The sequence below is a fragment of the Vipera berus genome, assembly GCF_964194415.1.
Source record: "Vipera berus genome assembly, chromosome: 8".
In the NCBI taxonomy this organism is placed as follows: domain Eukaryota; kingdom Metazoa; phylum Chordata; class Lepidosauria; order Squamata; family Viperidae; genus Vipera; species Vipera berus.
Genome location: NC_138211.1, coordinates 4,173,018 through 4,194,080, shown reverse-complemented (window position 1 = coordinate 4,194,080; position 21,063 = coordinate 4,173,018). Strand labels below are relative to the sequence as shown.

Genomic DNA, 21,063 nt, shown 5'->3' with positions numbered 1-21,063 from the left:
GATGCTTCACAGGTTGCAACTGTGGGAAAACAGTCATGTCGCTTTTTTCAGTTCCGTTATAACTTTGAACAGTCACTGAATGAACTCTTGTAAGTGAAGGACTGCCTGTATTACTGAAGGCTGTAGCGGTAGCCTATTTCAGAGTTATAAACCCAATAAGCAGTGGGCTAATGCCTCCTTAAGCAACACCAGCTGCCTGCAATTAGTGCAGGTTCGAGTCCCACCAGGCTCAAGGTTGACTCAGCCTTCCATCCTTCCGAGGTAGGTAAAATGAGGACCCAGATTGTTGGGGGCAATTAAGCTGACTTTGTAATAATGCCGCTTGGGGGTGTGTGTGAAAGCCCTAATAAGCAGGCATATACATAGAATGAAGGCTACTGCTAAGCTTGTAAGCCGCCCTGAGTCTTCGGAGAAGGGCGGGATATAAATGGAATAAAAAATAAATAAAAAATAAAATAAAAATAAAATAATACGAGAGACAGCTCCATCCATAGAGGCAATCGGTGGCATCCTTTTCTTAGTTATATCAGTATATTTGGCCCTGCTAGACGGCAGCACTGAGCAGCTCGGCTGACCTTAAAACCTAAGGAGGTTGTGACTTGGCGATCACGAGGATGGGAGACCACCAGGCTGTGGGCTAGAGTGGGAAGCTGAAAAAAAATGTCATAGGAGGAGACGAGCGTAAATCTTCTGTATTGCTACCAAGAAAACCGCCTAGGCCAGGGGTAGGCAACCTCGGCTCTTTTATGACTCATGGACTTCAACTCCCAGAATTCTTGAGCCAGCTAAGCTGGCTCAGGAATTCTGGAAGTCCATGAGTCATACAAGAGCCGAGGTTGCCTACCCCTGGCCTAGGACATACTTTGGTTCCTTTGTGTCCTTCCAAATGACGGGGAAACCACACCGCCCATCTTTTTGGCAACTGTGCCATCACAATTCAACAGTTCAATATGACTGCTCCAGGGGCTGTGGGGAGAGAGAGAGAGGGGAGAGTGGAAAGGGGGGGGTTTGCAGGGAGCTTGTATTTGCTATCGTGAGTCATCCGTGCAGTCAACATTTCATCTTTAAGGCCACGTTTCTTGCTTTTATTTTTTCAAAGGGAAGCTTCATTTCTTCTTTGCACGGCGGAATGAGGATGGTTCTCCATGTTTAATCTCTTTAACCATTTCTGACACGAGGAAAGCCTATTCACTTCCCCACCCCCGCACCCCCAGAAGGTTGGGGCTGTCGAATAGCCAGAAGTAAGGAACAGCTCACTGCACGCCCAACCTTCCTGGCTAATCCTGGTGGTTGGTAGGGAGGGGCTGTCCTCGCTCACACAGCCATGTGGTGAAACTTGCACGCTGAGATTTCTCTCCCCCACCCCACTCCCCCCACCCCCTTCTCTTCCCTCCTCTTCTTTCCAGACATGCAAAATTACTCTGGCAGCCCTGCATGCGTCTCTCGGCTGCGCTGCTGCTGCCGCCGCCTCTGACTTTCCCCTTCCAGATGTTGACAGGCTCCAAACTGAATCGGTGGCTGGAGCTTTGGAAGGTCTCTTTTCCGACCTGCATGGAAACTGAATGGGGGATGAACGGCGGAAGGGCAGAAAAAACCATGCTGGATATTTTTCTGGCACATGGAGGCAATTACCCAGAGCACATTCCAGAGGCGCTGCTTTGAATTTTGAGCAGGTCTGCTTGTCATTCCTGAGTGGGAAGAAGTGAAGGGGGGAAAAAGAAAGAAAAAAAAAAGAAAGGAGGGGAAGAAAGGTCTTTCTCCCAGAGGCGGAATGTCGGTGCTTTCCATCCTTTTCCTAGGTAAGTTGAAGAATTCTGCTTTGTCCTTAATTTAATTGGCAAAAGGCAGCCTAAAGTTACCAAAATGCAACATTAAGCGGCAAGGGCTCTGGGAAGGAAAACTGCTGGCATTAAAGTTTGCTGAGCAAGAAGACCATCTGCTTGCAATTGCTTGTGCTTTTTTACAATTCTCAACGTTAATGCGAGCATTAAAAAGTTAAAGCCCACTTTTCTTTCCCCCACACATCCCCCACGTAAAGCTCCATTCTTCTGAAGGTTTGAAGAGGTTCTGAGGGGTTGTTTGTTTTTTTTAACACCATAATCTGTTAACCAGGTTAATTATTTCGTAAGGACTCTTTCTTTGCCTCTGTCAAACGCACATATAACATGGAGACCGTGGGGTTTGGGGTTTTTTTGAGGGGGTGGTCAAAAAAAAAATCAAATTCATTTGTCTTTTCCCAAACCTGAACAAAAGGCTCGGATCCAATTTATTTAACTTTTGGAGAAGAGTCATTTTGCGCAGGAGTTCATTTCTCCTGTTTTAAAGGAGTGCATTGTTTCCAACTGATACTGTTAAAAAAAAAGTCTAAATTAGAAACAGATGTGTCAACGTACCAGTTGGAAAGAGGTGGAGGGTGGGGGGGGGGAAGAATGATTGAAAGAAGGGGTCGGAGAGGCAAAAGAGAGAAAGTGAAGAACCAAAAAGTCAACCAGAGAGAAAGAGAGGAAGGTGCCGAGGAGAGATTAAAGATAAAGAGAGTGATATTTAAAAAAAAAAAACAACACACAATGGTTTCATGGAGAGGAAAACAAAGGTTGCGTTAAAATCCGGAGGGAAAAATGGCTTCCTGATCTGTAAAATATATTCGGTTATGAAAGTGTGGCTGCTGCGTTCACATTTTCCATTTGTAGGCACAGTGGGGTCATCTAGTCCACCCTTAATCACCCTGAAGCATTACTTCTTTCATGGAATATTACCCCCATGCTTAAATTAATGGGGCTTTGAAGGGTTCCAGTTTAGCTATATATGGCCACGATGGCTCATAAAGAAGTGAAAGAGAGAATGCCTAGATACGGGCAACCAAATGGAATTTATCAAACTGTGTGATAAACTAGGTTAAGACAAAACAGATGCATTGCAGGCAGCACCTTATGTCAAATAATGCAAGACTGATCATTTGCCACAGCCAGCAATAAATAAAGCAGTTCCTCCTGACAAAAAGAATTACATCTACCAATTATCCATGGCTTTTGCCTTAAAGAAGGTTCTACAAAATGGAGGAGAGGGGGAAAAAAGATGGAGATAATTATTAAGGAAGGTAGACTGGAGTAAAAGTCAACTGCTCATCACTTGTGTGAGACAATTAGCTGTTGTCTCTTTCGGCTTCTTTCCTTAGATACATTTTCCTGTGGTATGCTATGTGGAATAATGAGTTTCTCCTTCAGTTCTTCTTACTACATTGGGCTGACAAGCAGGCAGCTCCACCAAAAAATTAAAACCATGTATTAGGGCCTCACGAGGGTTGCCAAATCCTGCTCTCTCCACCTCAGAAATTTTAGAATTGACTCAACATCAGACTCGCCATCTCCCTTGGGAAAGCCAAGGAAAGAGCATGTAAAATAAAAGTCCTTGGAGTGTGAGTGTGAGTGTGTGTGTGTGTGTGTGTGTGTGTGTGTAGATAGATAGATAGATAGATGATAGATAGATGATAGATAGATAGATAGATAGATAGATAGATAGATAGATAGATAGATAGATATTTTATGTAAATTACTAACAAAGAATTAAGGGAGACTGAAATGCATTTCAAACTTATTAGTTTTCATCAGTCAGCCATACCCTTCTGAGATTCGAACCTGGGCTGATTGCACATTAGGCAGTTGTTTTTACCTCTTGCCTAATGTGCAATCAGCCCAGGTTCGAATCTCAGAAGGGTATGGCTGACTGATGAAAACTAATAAGTTTGAAATGCATTTCAGTCTCCCTTAACTCTTTGTTAGTAATTTACATAAAATATATGAGCTGTCCGGTGTGACTACTGCTTAATGAAAAGAAGGGTGGCATGATAGCTGTGTTCCAATATTTAAGGGGTTGTTACAAAAAAAGGGAGTCCAGCTCTTCTCCAAAGCACCTGAAGGCAGGACAAGAAGCAACAGATGGAAACTAATCAAGGAGAGAAGCAACCTAGAACTAAGGAGAAATTTCTTGACAGGCAGAACAATTAACAATTTGCCCCCAGAAGTTGTGAATGTTCCAACACTGCAATTTTTTAAGAAGAGACTGGACAACCATTTGTCTGAACTGGTAAAGGGTCTCCTGCTTGAGCAGGGGGCTGGACTAGAAGACCTTGAAGGTCCCTTCCAACTCTGTAATTCTGTTAAGCATGCAGGACAATCTAATTCAGGGGTGTCAAACTCAATTTCATGGAGGGCCACATCAGCATTGCGGTTGCCCTCAGGGGGCCGGGTGGGTGTGGCCTGGGTGGGCGTGGCCTACTGGGTGGGCATGGCTAGAGTGCGTATGGCCTACTGGGTGGGCGTGGCCAGCTCCACATCGTTCGCATCAAGGGTGCCTATGGGGGCCTGGGCAGGAGTGGGACAGATCCGAGGGTCTCTGGCAGAAGGAGGGTCTCTGGGCCAGGCCAAGGCAGTGGGGGCCGTTCCCTCACTGTTTCCAGGATGGCTTCACGGGCCGCATGAAACCACTTCGCGGGCCACATCTGGCCCCCGGGCCTTGTGTTTGACATGTCTGATCTAATTCATTAGCCTTTCCTAGTTCCTCCAATCGACATAAGTCTTTCGTCTCTGCCAGTTCCCTGTTTGGGGTCTCCGCTATAAGGAAAGAATCTCAAAGGCAAGAAGATGATACTGGAACAAATCTAGGGTGGGAATGCAAGTAAAAAGTTGCTCCTTACAGCAAAACTAAACATGGCACCACAAATAAACCAGCCACAGCTCTTCTTGCAGAAAAGGTAAGGCAGGTAGATGAAGTAGACAGATTTAGGAAAAGGATCCAAATGTCTTTATGAGGCACCGAAGTCCTGTTCTTAGGATTTGAGGAAGGGTTTGGTTGGCCACTAAAGGAAAGAAGCTGCCAGGCTAACCAGAACTAGAAGAATCTGATTTTTGAGGTTTATCTTGCATATAGAATTCTTCCAAAATAGCTTCCGCATCTTGTGATAATTTCAATCAAGGGTATTGATCTTCTTCTTTCAGACAAGATCAAGCAATCTGTAGTCATCTTGTTCCCCCAAACAAGAATCAAGGAACTGAGAAACTAAGCAATGCCCAAAGAATCTTCTGAGAGAGCAGGAAGTCAATCCATTAACACATCTGGGAATACAAATCAAATGTATTAATATAAAGGCATATAAGCGATGATCTGATATGACAATTGAGCATATTTTATCTCTCCCGTAGTTTTTAATTAGTAGAGTACTTCAATGGTTATGTATCATCAGAAACACTAGCAGCCATCTCAATACCAGAGACTTATATAGCCAGAATGGTATGGCACCATCTTAAAGTAGGCAAATGTTCTCTTCTTTGAGGCTTAGAAAAACCTCACCTTTGCAAAAGAATACAAAAGGGTTTTAAGAAAAAAAAAATCCATAGCAGATTGAACATGCCCAGAGGTCAGAAAACATTGACAAACTTTGGAGGAGATAGAAAACTGGTTGAGAAGAGGAATGAAGTTGATTCTTAATACTCCACATGCAATATTGTAGTATGTATGCATTTTAAAAGGCCCCTTTAAAAATCATCACTGACTGTTTCCTAATGAAATGTTCCCAATTGATGAAAAAAGAGGGGGGGAATAAACCCAGCTGTATAATAAACTATGGCAGCCTGGATGTTTCCATAAATATAAATATTTATATAAATAAAGGTAAAGGTAAAGGTTCCCCCGCACATGCGTGCTAGTCGTTTCCGACTCTAGGGGCCGGTGCTCATCTCCGTTTCAAAGCCGAAGAGCCAGCGCTTGTCCGAGGACATCTCCGTGGTCATGTGGCCGGCATGACTAGACACCAAAGGCGCACGGAACGCTGTTACCTTCCCACCATAGTGGTCCCTATTTTTCTACTTGCATTTTTATGTGCTTTCGAACTGCTAGGTTGGCAGAAGCTGGGACGAGTAACAGGCTCTCACTCTGCTACATGGCACTCAGATTTGACCCGCCAAACTGCCGACCTTCTGATCGACAAGCTCAGCGTCCTAACCCACTAAGCCACCGTGTCCCTATTTATATAAATATATTTATATTTATATAAATATAAATATAAATATTAGTCCTGACATTTTGGAAGGAAATCAGTAAGCTGTACTTTTAAATAATAATCTTGGGATGTCAAATCAAAAAGGCCAGTTTAGCCACCTTACTTAGAGAGAGAGAGAGAGAGAGAGAGAGAGAGAGAGAGAGAGAGAGAGAGAGAGAGAGAGAGAGAGAGAGAGAGAGAGAGAGAGAGTGAGTGGGGGGAAATGTATGGTATCCCAAAGATCTCAGTCAGAACTTACTTCAAAAGGTTATTATAATCTTTTCAGGATTGTTTTATCATTATTATTTCTCAATTCTGTCAACTGCCTGAAAACAGTGCATTCACAAACAAGTATTTCTGATTCTTTTTAACAATTATCTTGCATTTTTATTAGGACCATTCATAACAAAGCTGAAACTAAACTAAATCCAGGGCTTTTTTTCCTCACAGAACGCTCAGAACGGAGTTCCGGCACCTTTTTTGGATGGAACTTTGTAGGGTAGGCAAGGCGGGTTGTATGACATGTGTGAGTTCCGGCACCTTTTTCTTTTACAAAAAAAGCACTGACTAAATCAAATGACGTTAAAAACCCCTACTTATAAAAGTGTCTCTCATTTCCAGCTTTCCTTCAGAATTATGTAAACTAGTAGTTTATCATATCCCGGACACGGTATATTGCAATACTAATGGTCTGAGGGAAGGTATGACAATTGGATTTCAGCTGGCATGCATACAAAGCTCAACTTGAGAAAATAAACAGAGATTTCATTCCTTGGCTGTTTCTTCTTCGTAGGGATGAACTACATGGGTGGAGATGCATTCTTTCATTCTAGCCAGATGTATGACCCATACTCTTCTGCTATAATATAACCCACCCAGCCAAGGACATGTGGTTTTTTTAAAAAAAGCAGCCTTGAAAGAATATTAATGGCTCTAGAAAGGATTCACACAGAACAAAATTCTACATTACAGCAAGGAAGCAGAGCACTGAGGTGGCCTTTGTCCTACCCCAAAGAAAATATTGGTAGTTGAGTTGAAATGTATAATCAAATATTCCTTCTTTCCTCCCCACCCGTCTGACCCAAACGCTTTTAAAATATATGTTTTCAGCCTTGAAGGCAAATCACTTTCTGACTCGTTTAAATCGAGGGTGGGCAATGGGGGCTTGGGGTGGGTGGGTGGGTGGGTGGGTGGGGATGTTAATTAAGCTGCAAACGAAAGCTGCAAAGCCCAGGGACTGTCATTGTGAGTGTCTTCCAGGGCCTTTCCAATTATTTCCTACCACAATTCCAAAGACAAGAAGGAAAGAGGCTCAACTTCTCTAGCGTCAGGCTGTAGTCGTTGGAGCATTTTCTCCCTGGAGCAAAAATAAAGGGAGATAATCAGAAGTAAATCTTGTCACTGAGCATATCTGGGATGACTCCAAGCAAGGACAATCAAGGAAGAGTAAACTAGAAGGATATAATGACCAGGGCGTGGACTCTCTTTGTGTGAAGTCAATCCTCTTTAGCTGGCGACCTTCAGTTTTGCAATTCAGATTATACATTTATAACACTATAAACGTATAAGTTTATTTATACGTTTATAAATCTTGCAATTTAGATTGTAAGAACCAGCATTGTAGCCCTGTTACTTTAATCATGGGTTTACGACTTCAATATCTTACATTAATTAAAACTACCGTAACCCAGGAAGATAATTAATATGCAGAAACAAAGTACAGTTTATACTTGTGAACAGGCCAAAGGCAGCCCTCTCTTCCTTGGATGAGCCAAATCCTTAAGAACATACATAAAACTCTAGAGAAAATGAGCACAAGCAGGTTTTTAAAGATGAAAGTTTTTTTCCCCCATATGTTCTTCTTTACACAACTGCTGTTTCCCAAAACTTGCACATAGCAATTTTGGGGTCATTTGTTGCAATTCTAAACCACATAACTCTTTCAGCAAAACTAACTTGACTAATAGATCACAACTTCTGCTTACACAACGTCTTGAATCTGGTCAAATTGTAAAGAGAAATGTGACACTAGCTTGGCTCCTAAAACTCTGGGATGCTATCTCAGGTTTTTTTTTTCAAAACAAGCTAAACTCTGCCAGAATTGGGAAGGATTAGAGTAGGGAAATCCAAGCTGAATGGAAGAACTTAGTTTTGACATTTCTTCAGACGCCCTTATTCCTTGTTTCTCTAAGCCTAGATTCACAAACTACTTTGGAGCATCCTGCTTAGATACTATCATCCACCTATCCCCCTCAATTTGCTGATAAGTAGGATACTAGAAAGAGCATAAAGTTGGCCTTGCTAGAAATAAGGGACAAAGGATCTTTCTCAAGTGTTTTTATTGCCAAATCAAAGCAGGAACCTCACATTTTGAGATCGGGTTATGACGAAGAAGAGAGAAACAATGCTGAGATTCCCAGAAAGAACAGTTATTGGGGGAAAAAAGCAGGAAAGAGGTGTATTTCAATGGACACGTCTTAGCATGTATGTAATTGCCTTTCCTGGGAACAAGTCCAGCACAGCTACAGAGGTTTGGGATAACAAAGACAGAAAAAGTCTAAATGTTTCTCGTCATACCCTTCCCAGCATTTTAAGCCTCATTCTGCATCCTGTGGTATTTCGATCAAGACACAAAGAAAGTCCTTTTGCTTTGAGCAAACAAGCCCACAAAGGCCGATGATGGACGGTGGCTGACAGGTTTAAGTAAAGTTCATTCTTGGTTTTGGCTCAGAAAATTTTCTATTTACTTTCCCTGTTGTCTGCCATTGCTGCCTGCTTCATAAACCTATATGCCACAAATCCCACAAGCAGAACTACCAAACTTAGCCATTTGGTCCCCAAAGGGTCATTTTGAAGCCACTGTACTGTAAGATCCGTACAATAGCAGCACAGTCTACTTATGGAAACTTATCAAGAAGAGATGCAACCTAGAACTAAGGAGAAATTCCTTGACTGTGAGAACAATTAACCAGTGGAACAGCTTGCCACCAGAGGTTGTGGGTGCTCCATCCCTGGAGGTTTTTAAGAAAAGATTGGGCAGCCATTTGTCCAGAATAGCATGGGATCTCCTGCTTGGGCAGGGGGCGGGGTTGGACTAGAAGACCTCCAAGGTCCCTTCCAACTCTTTTATTCTGGAGCAGGAGATTCTGGAGATTTTTAAGAAGAGGCTGGAGAACCACATCTTGTCTATGGTTTACTGATGGCTGGGGAATTCTGGGAGTTGAAGTCCATACATCTCCAAGCTGTCAAGCTTTAGATACATCCTTGGGGTTCTTCCTAATTTTAGGATTCTATTAACTGTGTAAAATAAGCAACACAAAGTCCACTTAAGGCCACAATCTTGTGACTTTCCACTGTCTTTCCAGACAGCCCAAGGGAAGGAACGCTCATCTAAATACAGACAGGTCCTTTCAAAAGTGACAGAATAACATTTTCACCTATTATACATCACCTCTGATGCTGTTAATGAAATATGGAAAGCAAATAGAAACTTTTTTTAAAAAAATGTTTCCATTACTACAGTCTTGAATATCTGAGCTGTGCAGAGGGTTAGTGTAATCAAATCACTCTTTTGAATAGACTTGCTGAGTCGATTTGATGCATCAGTCAAGACAGAAGCTTTTCAGTTGATTCCAAAGGTCAGAGTCCTTTGGATATGCACATCTGAAATCTGAAATCTAATCTTAATCAACATGGCACCATGATTTAGCTGCAGGCCCAGACTGGACTGAATGGACTCTTCTGCTGAATCAATAATTAGAACTGATTTTTTTTAAATTCAGATTGCAAATTCACTTCAGTCATTCAGATAAAATGACTTTCATCTGATTATTCCCAACCTTATTAGATGTTCATTTTACAGCAGTTGGTGGAAATATGTCAAGAACTCTGTCCAACATCAACATACTTTTTGCATTTAGCATAAGTACAGTATGGTTTTAGATAAAGGGAATACTTTTCAGCCTGGCAAATCCATATTTTCCCCACTAGTGACCTAAACTGCAGTGAACTTAGGATGGCAACAGCAAGACCAAAGTATTGAACAAAGAATTTTGTGATTCTTGATCTGTTTATTCTGCCACAAGCTACCAAGGAGTAAAGAGCTATTTGTCACTATTTGGTGCAGAAAATAACAACTAGCAAGGGAGATGATGCAGAGACCAAGAACCACTGCAGAAACTCAGTGAACTAGTAAGGGGAAAATTGAAGGACTTCAGCATCATTAGCTTGGAAGCAAATGATCCTATAATGTACATTAAGTCTGCCATTAATTGCTTGGACTCATCCTTCAAGTAGAAATACCCTGATATAGCTGATATTGAAGTAAAGGCATGTCTATTTATAAATTAATCACTAGAATAAACAGAACACATCCTTTTCCAGTTGGAGGTTTTTCCCAGTTTTTTACAAGGGCTTTTGATCATCTATGGAGAACAGATTCAAATGGAATATAGTGAAATCAGGGAAAGAAAAGTCTCTTTGGAAGCTATATGAATTGTTAGTCAGGAACGCAGTGGTGCCCTTGAGACTAAAGAGACAATAATCAACAGAGAATCATGAAAACACTCAAGAAAAAAACCTAGCCTACACTGTGTGAACTCTGGACTCTTTGGAGATTTGGCATGACATTGCACAAATATCTCTGATTCTTGTGTAAGTACAAATTTGCCAAGGCAAAACCATTTTTGATTTATTCATTCTTCCAATTTCCTGGAGCCACTTCCCTCTCTTGGGTTTGCATTTGCAAAGATATATTTTTTTCTTCCAAATTATGATTATTATGTTAACTGAAGCTGCATCCTCCCTCTCTGGAGAAGCTTTCCAATGAAAAAGCTCTGCAAGAAGACAAATAAAATTCTCTAGTGCAAAGGAACTAAGAAATGCCGCAATTTGTCAAAACTATTCAACTTGTCTGTTATAAACAGAGGGGTCCTTTTAAGAAGAAATATTGCAGGCATGTTTAACACATCAAATTTGAGATAAATATTAGAACACTGGATGTCCAAGTCAAAACTGGAGATAGGAAAATTAGCAGATGCCCCCTTGCCCATTTCCTACCTTTATCATTTTTTTTAGATCCCAGACCTCAAGTTCAATGTGACATATAAGTTTTTTTTTCCACAACCCATTTGTTTTTCTAACAGTCCAGTGAAATTTAAGCTAAGAAATATTGATTTGCACCAAAAGTATCAATAAGCATCATGATTCAGCAACATCTTCCTTCAACACTTTCAACATAACACCCATGAAGGGAACAACTGGAAGAATGTATGAACACAGATTTGCCAAGATGAAACTCACAAGCTCAGTTTCAGTATAAGAGTTTAGAAGAACTCAAAACTCAAAAAAGAATCAAGATCACCTAGTTAAGAGTTAATACCACTCTGTAATGCCTTGGTAAGACCACATTTGGAATACTGCATCCAGTTTTGATCACCACAAGGTAAAAAAAGATGTTGAGACTCTAGAAAGAGTACAGAGAAGAGCAACAGAGATGCTTAGGGGACTGGAGGCTAAAACATATAAGGAACGGTTGCTGGAATTGGGTATGTCCAGTTTAATGAAGAGAAGGATAAGGGGTGACATGATAGCAGTCTTCCAATATCCCAGGGGCTGCCCCAAAGAAGAGGGAGTCAAGCTGTTCTCCAAAGCCCCTGAAGGCAGGACAAGAAGCAATGGATGGAAACTAATCAAGGAGAGAAGGGACGTGGTGGCTCAGTGGGTTAGGACGCTGAGCTTGTCGATCAGAAGGTCGGCAGTTTGGCGGGTCGAATCCCGAGTGCCGCGTAACAGAGTGAGCGCCTGTTACTTGTCCCAGCTTCTGCCAACCTAGCAGTTCGAAAGCATGTAAAAATGCAAGTAGAAAAATAGGGACCACTACAGTGGGAAGGTAACAGCCTTCCGTGCGCCTTTGGCGTCTAGTCATGCCGGCCACATGACCACGGAGACGTCCTCGGACAAGCGCTGGCTCTTCAACTTTGAAACGGAGATGAGCTGGATGAGTTGGAAACGACTAGCATGCATGTGCGGGGGAACCTTTACCTTTACCTTTAATCAAGGAGAGAAGCAACCGATAACTAAGGAGAAATTTCCTGACAGTTAGAACAATCATATAGTGGAACAACTTGCCTCCAGAAGTTGTGAGTGCTTCATCACTGGAGGCTTTTAAGAAGAGATTGGACAACCATTTGTCTGAAATGGTATGGGGTTTCCTGTCTGAGCAGGAGGTTGGACTAGAAAACCTCCAAGGTTATTCTGTTAAAACTCTAGCCACTCTTTTAGGGCACTTTGACTGCTCCTAATTGAAGACAACATCCAGTTATATATTTGGGATTTATTTGACCCCAAAGCAACATGACTAAGAATCCTTTTTACTTCCAGGTTAAGTCAACGGTGCTTATAGCACAGTTTCAGTCAACAATGGTGTCCTAGTTCTTTCCAAAGAAAATAAGCTATATTCTTCTTTTTCAGTCTAGCTTGGTGTAATTTGCATCTTATTAGGAGGAAATAATTCATATACACATACAGTATTTCCATCTGCCCCACTCCTAGGATATTCCACATTGATGAGAAGAATGGATCATGACCTTTGTTCCTTGGATACATCTTTTCTTCTCTTCTGGCCTTCAGCCTCAGCAGATGTTATGGGCAAAATATTTTTAGACTCTGGTGGCATCCTGGCCCTAAGAGAAGAGACCTTCTCTATTTTGGGAACATGTCATTTCTCTGGAGTATTACTGTACTGTCACTGGGATGTTGCAAAATCGCTATAGGGTGCTTTGCAAATTAGCAAGTCTCGTTTCCCAGATATTTGCATATATAGCCAAAAGGTAAGCTTGAAAATGCAAAAAGGAGAAAAATATAACAGACCTTCACCCTTCTAGCCTCTGGAGAGGGCTTTAAAAGCGAACTCTTCCCCCAGACATTGGAATCGGGCAGGGCTTCAACCCAGCAATGTTTGTTGTTTTGGAAAGTGTGGCTTTAGGGCACAGGGTGCTGTTGGTTGGTTTGGATGTTGGGCTTTCTATGCTGGCTTTTTTATATTTTGTTGTGGCTGCTATGAACAACCCAGAGTTAGGGCAGAAAAGATGGGCAGCTATGCAAGTTCGCTAAATAAATAACCAAACTATAAAATACTGTTTTAAGTATTGCTGCCCAGGACAAAGCTGTGAAAGGTTTTATCTATTTAATATTCCTACGTATATTTGTAAAAAAAAAACACCAGCGCACTACCTAATTTCTTTTGCATAATATTCCACTTATATTGCTCCATATTCGTTATAAATCATATAAGGGACATATAATGAATTAACACAGTGCAACGAGGTTACAATTCCAAAGGGCTGCTAAATTATCTCCAGAAATTAACACCTTTTATGCAGATGAGCTTTGAAGGTAAAGAAATTAACACTCAACCACACAGCTCGACATTGTTTTGGTGGTGTCATACAGAGAAATTCAGATGACAGGATTATTTTTGAGAAGTATAAAAAGTATCTATAATAAAGATACATCGCTAATAAGTGCTCTTAATGGAAATTGTTGAGGAGGTTGGGAGTTGCAGTTCATTCTTTAAAATTTTCCTGTATTCCTATTTGTCCTATTTTCTTATGCCTCGTTTTGGCCATTTGTAGAAGCAACACATCTGTTTTGAAGATGAACCGAATTGCATGAAAAATTGTCCTTGTTGCTTTAAATTGTCCTTTTATTTTTCTCTGCTGTCACTGCCAGCAACAATAAGCATCAACCCAGAGGTCACATTGTTCTACAAGCTATGGGTACCTGCAACTGTTACATGAACTTGAAAATATACAGAGATGTATATATTGGACCGTAAAAGGTTGCTGATACCCACTTTAATGTGAGCTGCAAAGCAGGCAGTTGCTTACTCAACAAATCAAGCTTACTGCAATCTGTAAACCCAGATCACATATTAAACTGAAGGGGGGGGGGAATATGGAAGATGAGAAGAGAATCTGAAAATAAGATGCACACAGAGAGACAGTGGTTAGCACATCTGCCACACAGATGCAACCTCAGTTTCCCACCATGCAGCTGTTTAGGTTCCAGTGCGAGAAATATTCTCACTCAGTAGGATTGTCATGAGGAGAAAATAGAAATAGAACATACAGTAGGTGTAATAATAACAAGAGGAGAAGATGGTTAATTATTGGGCCAGGCTTGTAAATCTTGTATCGTGGGACTAATTGTACCAAAGAAAACAATCTAAACATGCCAAATCAATAATAATATTCAATAATATTCCATATTTCAAACAGCTTAACCCACCTACGGGTTTCTAAAGAGTTCTGAAAGTCTTCAAATCTTGAAACCCACCAAAACATATTGGTGACTTTAGTTGGTATAAACTCCTATTTAGAGAAGAGAAGTACTGTATTTTTAAAAAAGTACAATTAAATCCTAAAACCACTTCTGTTTCCAAAATGTAGCCAGGGAATAATACTGTAATTTCAATCCAGTCACGTGTTATAATTGAACATGCTTAATATCCCTTGTCTATTAATAATTTTCATGTTTGTTGCATTGAAAAGCTAAGGGCCTAGTTATATGAGAATCAATGTTATTTTTAATACTTTATTAGATATCTCTTGATGACTATACAAATTAAGTATTGTCTACTCTACAGTGCACCACTGCCTTTCATTCTTTTTAGTGATTATGTGAATGAGAAAATATATAAGTCAATCAATAACTCTATGAAAAAAACATTTTCAAAAACCTCCATTTCAAGTAGCAAAACACTTTTCACCAAATAAATTATCCCTCCATTCTTGCCTAAATAATATTTTTATTTGCTTCACTGGAGATAATTATCCATCCCTTCCTCTTTCATGATGTGTTTTCAAATCCTCGAGAAACAGAATCCAGATGTTTCAGTCTGGAATAAATATGTTCCATTGTTGCAGGAAATGGGTATGGCTAGACTAGAGAAAAGAAGGACTAGTGGGTGACATGATAGCAGTCTTCCAGTATTTGAGGGGCTGCCACAAAGAAGAGGGTGGGGTCAACGTATTTTCCAAAGCACCAGAAGGCAAACCAAGAAAAAATGGATGGAAACTAATGAAGGAGAGAAACAACCCAGAATTAAGGAGAAACTTCCTAACAGTGAGGACAATTAACCAGTGGAACAGCTTGCCACCAGAAGTTGTAGGTGCTTCATCAGTGGAGGTTTTTAAGAAAAGACTGGACAGCCATTTATCTGAAATAGTATAGGGTCTGCTGCTTGAGCAAGGGGTTGGACTAGAAGACCTCCCAGGTCCCTTCCAACTCTATTCTGATTGATTTCAAAACTGCTATCATATCTTCCTTCCAGCCGTTCTGAAGTTAAACATACCCAGGTCCATCAACTCTTCCTCATCGGGTTTAGGCACCCATCTTCTGAGCATACTCTAAATTGTCTTTGTCTTTTTTTTAAACTGTGGTGCCCAAAACCAGACAGACTTTTTCAAATAGAGTCTCACCAGGGCAGAGTAAAGTAGAATTATTTCCCGTGAGGTAACTCTTTACTTCTTTTAATGCACCCTAAGGCTGAGTTTGCCATTTTCACAGATGCATCACATTGCTAGCTCATTGCTCTTGGGGTCACCCAGATTCTTTCCTGCCCGTGGCTGCCAAAACCAGATTTTTTTTCATCCTATACTCGATCTAATTAAATGCATAAAAAACATTATGCTTATACCTAGTGTTCAGAACAGATTCCCCCACTCCAAACATTAAACAAGCTGCCTGCACACATCCACAGGGTAGATGGAATGTTTTTATATATAAATTTTTTATCGCTGTAGGGTAAGTGGAATGTGAAGGACATGGAGGCTCTTGGCCTGTTTCCTTTTCATATGATCTCTAGACTGCACACCGGTTCTGCTGAAATACAGTTGATTTATTCTTCTGCATGTCTCATAATAGAAAAATGCATAAACAAGCAGAGTTTGGCGAGTTGCACTCAGCTGGGAAGACTTCTGCTAGGATTGCACACAGATTCCCAAGTTAAAATCCTGAACTGGGTTTCTTTTTCAATTTGTTTGAACAACCCTGCTGTGAAGTTTAGCTTGGAGAGGTGGGTGGGTTTCCCTAGGTCAGGGGTAGGAAACCTTGGCTCTTTTATGACTCATGGACTTCAACTCCCAGAATTCCTGACCCAACCATGCTGAGGGGAAATGGAGAGTTTCTAGGCTGAGCCATGCAGGCTCAGGAATTCTGGGAGTTGAAGTCCACGAGTCACAAAAGAGCCAAGGTTGCCTACCCCTGCCCTAGGTTAAAATACATAGGCAATATCAGAAAGAGATACCTTTTTGTTTCCTTCAGCGGTTATGTGTATTTTTACCCATATACCATTGACACCAAGTGTGTTTAGTATGAGCGCCGATGAGTTTGAACTTGTGTAGCTGTTTTGGCAAGAACAGAGCTGTTATTGGAAGTGGTTGGACAGGATTCTGACTCCACAGAGCATCAGACAAGCTAATTACCGTAAGCAGAAAAGGGGGCTTCTAATGCTCACAATCTTGAATGAGCCCTTGCGATCCTGAAGGCTGTCAAAAGGAGAGGTTTAGCATGAGGTATGGCCTGCTGCCTTCTACAGGAGCCCAAGATCTGGATAGGACTTGCCAGCAGCAGTGACACCCCAAAGGTCTGCTTAAAGAAATTGACAGAAGTTGTGAATTTTGTCTGTTGTGCAGGATTGTCCCAGGGGACATATCCTCCATTGCTCCACAAAGCAGAATCAGAATCAATGGGAAGGAGATGCAAGTTAGACACCAGGACAGTACAAGAAGAGAGCGGTGGAACAAGTGGGCACATGAAGTGTGAATTCTTTTCTAGTGCAGCCAGGATGATCATGTATCAGAGAATCATTTTACATTTTCAGCTGAAGCCAATTGGTTTCTGATCCTGGCCCTAATTGCCAACATCCCTGGAAACTCAATTAAGCGCAAAGCCCAAGAAACCATCAGAGAGCGTTATTAAAAATAATTGACATTAAGATGACCTCGACTTTAAAATCAGTATTTCTGAGAGGAAGCTAAAAGGCACCAGATTCAAGAGCACGGATGAGCAGCTAAGGCAACTTTATAATCTGTGGACTTCAACTCCTAGGATTCCTAAACCAGCATGGCTGCTCAGGAATTCTGGGAGTTGAAGTCCACAGATCGTATGGTTGCTATAGCTGCCAATCCCTGTTCAAGAATGAGCACTTTCCTTATTTTTGCCCACAATACAAGTTGTTTTCCCTCTTGAGTCTGCCAGTTAACAATTTGCCAGGTCAAATTGTGGACCAAGGGAACAGATGCATGAAGAGCAGTGAGGAAGGTGGAGAAATTTAACTAGACGTTGGTGAAAACCAAGATGAATTAACCGAAGCAGAGACACGCCATTTGACAAATATTTAGCAATTCTAAGTGCAAAACTGTCCGTACATGGTGAGCAAATATACCTGACTCAGCCAACTCTTAGTTTATTCTGGGCTGTTTTGACTGTCTGAGGGATGTGTGGATTTGGTGAAGGGAAATGATACATTTGATAAAAATGTAAGGCCACCTACACACTTCGGTCTGAAGTGGTTCGACTTTTTAGATAGTTTTAATGCCGCAATTTTTTTTAAAAAAAAATCCTAAAACCTCAAGAACCCTTTTTCCCCAAATATACTTAAACCAACAACTAATTATGTTCTGCAGTATTCTTTCGTCCAGATAACGAAGAATATTTGTAACTCAGGGTTGAAATAAGGGGTCCTTCATGCTTTCTGAGCTTGGCTGTTTTCTTGCAGACATTTCATTACCCAAACTGGGAAACATCATCAGTGGACTTATTAACCTCAGAGAGCACCAAGGACTCCTCTCTTTCATGCATCCTAGCCATGTCTTTGCAAGGAAGCCTGCCCCAAACTTCCATTTGTTCTCATAATGAAAAGAAAATACAATCAAGATAGATTTAATGTATGCAGTAACCAAATCCAAGATACGCCACATATGGAGTTTTCTAAGCAGCTACGCTCACGAGAAAGCCAGCTTGATGTAGCAGTGAGAGCACCAGGCTAGAAACTGGGAGTCTGTGAGTTCTAGTCCTGTCTTAGGCCTAAAAGTCAGCTGGGAGACTTTGGCTCAATCACCAGGAGACTGTGAGTTCTAGTTCCACCTTAGGCAGTAAAGCTGTCCGGGTGACTTTCAGTCAATCACCAGGAGATGGTGAGTTCTAGTTCTTATCCTGCTTTGGGCACAAAGCCAGCCAGTCTCTCTCTCACTCTCTCTCTCTCAACCCTAGGAACAGGAAGGCAAGAACAAACCACTTCTGAAAACTTTGCCAAGAAAACTGCAGGCCAGGCACTCACCGGAAGGCAAAACTGACTCAAAGGCACACACAGGGAGAAAGAGAGAGGAAGAAAAAAAAAGAAAGATAGTTCATCAGGAAAACCTGGTGGAGACAAAAATTTGTCAAAAGTCATTAGTCAAAACTAAGGTCTTTTTACAGCAAAGATAAACAATTCACAAAAAAATTGTCTTTTTAGCCCAAAGTTTACTCAACAGTCAGATTAAAAGTATTCAAAAGAAGTGAAGACAAATGAACAACGTAAGTAAAATAACAACCAGAAAGAGTACAAATGGACATGCAGGCAGTAAAAGGAGAAAAAAAAATCTGCCAAGAAAGAAAAGAGCGGAAATGCATAACACACCCTTCACAAGTGTTAATCGGGCACCAAATAGGCTTTTCAGAAATTTCAAACACCCCTAGATTTATGTCAGGTTAACTGAGCAGCATGATGAGAAATGCTTACACATAATTGCTATGCAGATCATCGGTTTACAAAATAGTAAACCCTATGTTTAGCAGACATTGGTTTAAAGGACTTGGACACAAAGGAACAACTTTTTCTTTTGCCTTCCACTCCCATTTAATTGGCCTTGCTGCTAACTTAAGGGGCTTTTCATTAAGCCGGGTTGTTCATTAAATCTAGGTTTTACTGCAAATGATATCACCCCAACTCTGTAATTTTGTCAGATAACATAAATTCAGATTGAACAGGCGTGCCCTCTTTCCTCCATTTTGTTCACTAGTAAAACATCCCAGAAAACAAAACAAAAAAAAGATTGACTACTTCTGCATGAACTATCTAGGGTTGGTAGACCTGTCACAAAAGTTTTTGAATGGCAAAAACATCCTTCCCTTTGCCCTCGTCAATTTAACAAATTATACTGTCAAGATTTCAACCAATTTCTTTCTTGGGTAGTATAGGTTTATCTTGGAAACAATTCAGAGCCGCAGTCGTCGCACTGAGTTATGTTGTTGAAACGCATATAGATTTCATCTGTTGGACACACACACAAAAAGCTTCTTAACTGGACCCAAAGCCATTAATAACAAAGTTATGATGGCGATGACTTCTAATCCAAATTTTCAGTTACCAAGACACACAAGGAGCAATTCAGACAATTTTTTTTAAGGCACAATAAAAACTTCCTCCTAGGCTAAGTCTCTTGCATATTCCCTCCAGTCTTTATGGTCACTGCTCCTCTACTATAAAATAGCTGGCCTTTTCACATCTAATTAGCAGTTGATGATATTTATTAGGCCACATGCAATAATGCTCATTTTGGCTTAGCATGTTGGAAACATTGCACTCATTTACCAGATTTCTTCACAGATCTCAGTCACAGCATCTTTTTGTTCAGGTTGTTTATTGATCTCAAGATGGCGTGACGCTCAAAGGTCTCTAGATTTAAGTCATGGTAAATGGGAATCCAAGCACCCTCTGATGTGCAGGAAAAGACCCTACAATTCCTTGACTTCCCACCATAGATATGGAACAGGAGAAGTTCTACTTTCCAGGGAAGCAAGAGGTCTTGTGCAATCAGCAAATTATTTGAGTGAAAGAAACATATAATGACCTGGGTCGTTTCCAGATGTGGTTCTAGATTTCCTTGGGAAAAGATCTCCTGAGATGTGTCTTAAGATCTCCTCAAGATCCCATAGCTGCCAGCTTCCAAGTGTTGCTGAGTGCTGTTTGGCCAAAGCCTGCCTTCTTCCAGCAGCATCTCTTTGCCACAAAACCACAGGCACAAAAATCCCCATCCTAAGATTTTGTTGACCCCCACGGTCCGGAGATGCAATTCATATCCCAAACAGATTTAAAGAAATATCTGGTCCTGTCCTTTGTTTCAAAACATTCCTCTAAATTAAGACATCGGTTTACAGTATCTATCCCTAAAAGCAGCTGTTGTTCATCCAGAATATAAATAATTTTTAAAAATGGGATAGAGGTATTTGGCTCTTCTTGGTTGAGCCTTGCCAGGAGCAGATTCAGTTAGAAGAATCCTAGAAACACTGGAATTAGTCTAAAGGTTTGCCCTATATAACACACACATGGGGTTTAAACATGGACTTTGGTACAGCTCTTCTCAAGTTATTGAGAAGTCCAAATGATGCTGGATATGTAATAAAAATATAAATATAAATTTATATAAATTTAAATATAAATAAAATAAATAAATAAATATGACTGGCAACATTTGTTGCACAAACCCGTGCTTATGGACATGTAGATAAATGTCATATAGAAACCCTTGAAGGATAGAAACTCGTTATCTCTAAATTACGTAAGAGATTTTTGCCTCTAGTTTTGTCTGAAGCAATCTGTACTTGTGCTCCACTCAGTCTGTTTTTGGGCTTAACTCTCTTCTTGTGGTCTTCTACTCCCACTGAAAGCTTCCACTGGTCCATCCTTTCTCTTCTATCTCTACTGGAAGCTTCAATTGGTCCCATAGTCAGATTTAGTGAACAAACATCTTACATTCTCTTTATTTTTATTATTTTTATTTATTCGGTTTATATACCACCCTATTCCCAAAGGACTCAGGGCGGTTTACAAGGCAAAATTTAAAAACAATCCAATATAAAATTAAAATAAATTAAAATAAATTAAATTAAGTCTAGCCACAAAAATTAAATCACAATTTAAAAACATTAAACCCCTCAGTCCAGACCAGATAGCTCAAAGAGCTATTAGATGACATTCAGAT

General features: G+C 40.7%; 1 protein-coding gene across 1 annotated transcript in view; it reads left to right on the top strand.

The window, feature by feature from the left end:
• The first annotated feature begins 1,417 nt into the window (after window positions 1–1,417).
• CLMP (CXADR like cell adhesion molecule) overlaps window positions 1,418–21,063 on the top strand; it is a 35,723-nt gene continuing 16,077 nt past the window's right edge. Inside the window, exon 1 of the mRNA XM_081333621.1 lies at window positions 1,418–1,799. Coding sequence (XP_081189747.1) covers window positions 1,772–1,799 — 28 coding nt within the window. The 5' untranslated portion in view covers window positions 1,418–1,771. The remainder of the gene's footprint in view (window positions 1,800–21,063) is intronic.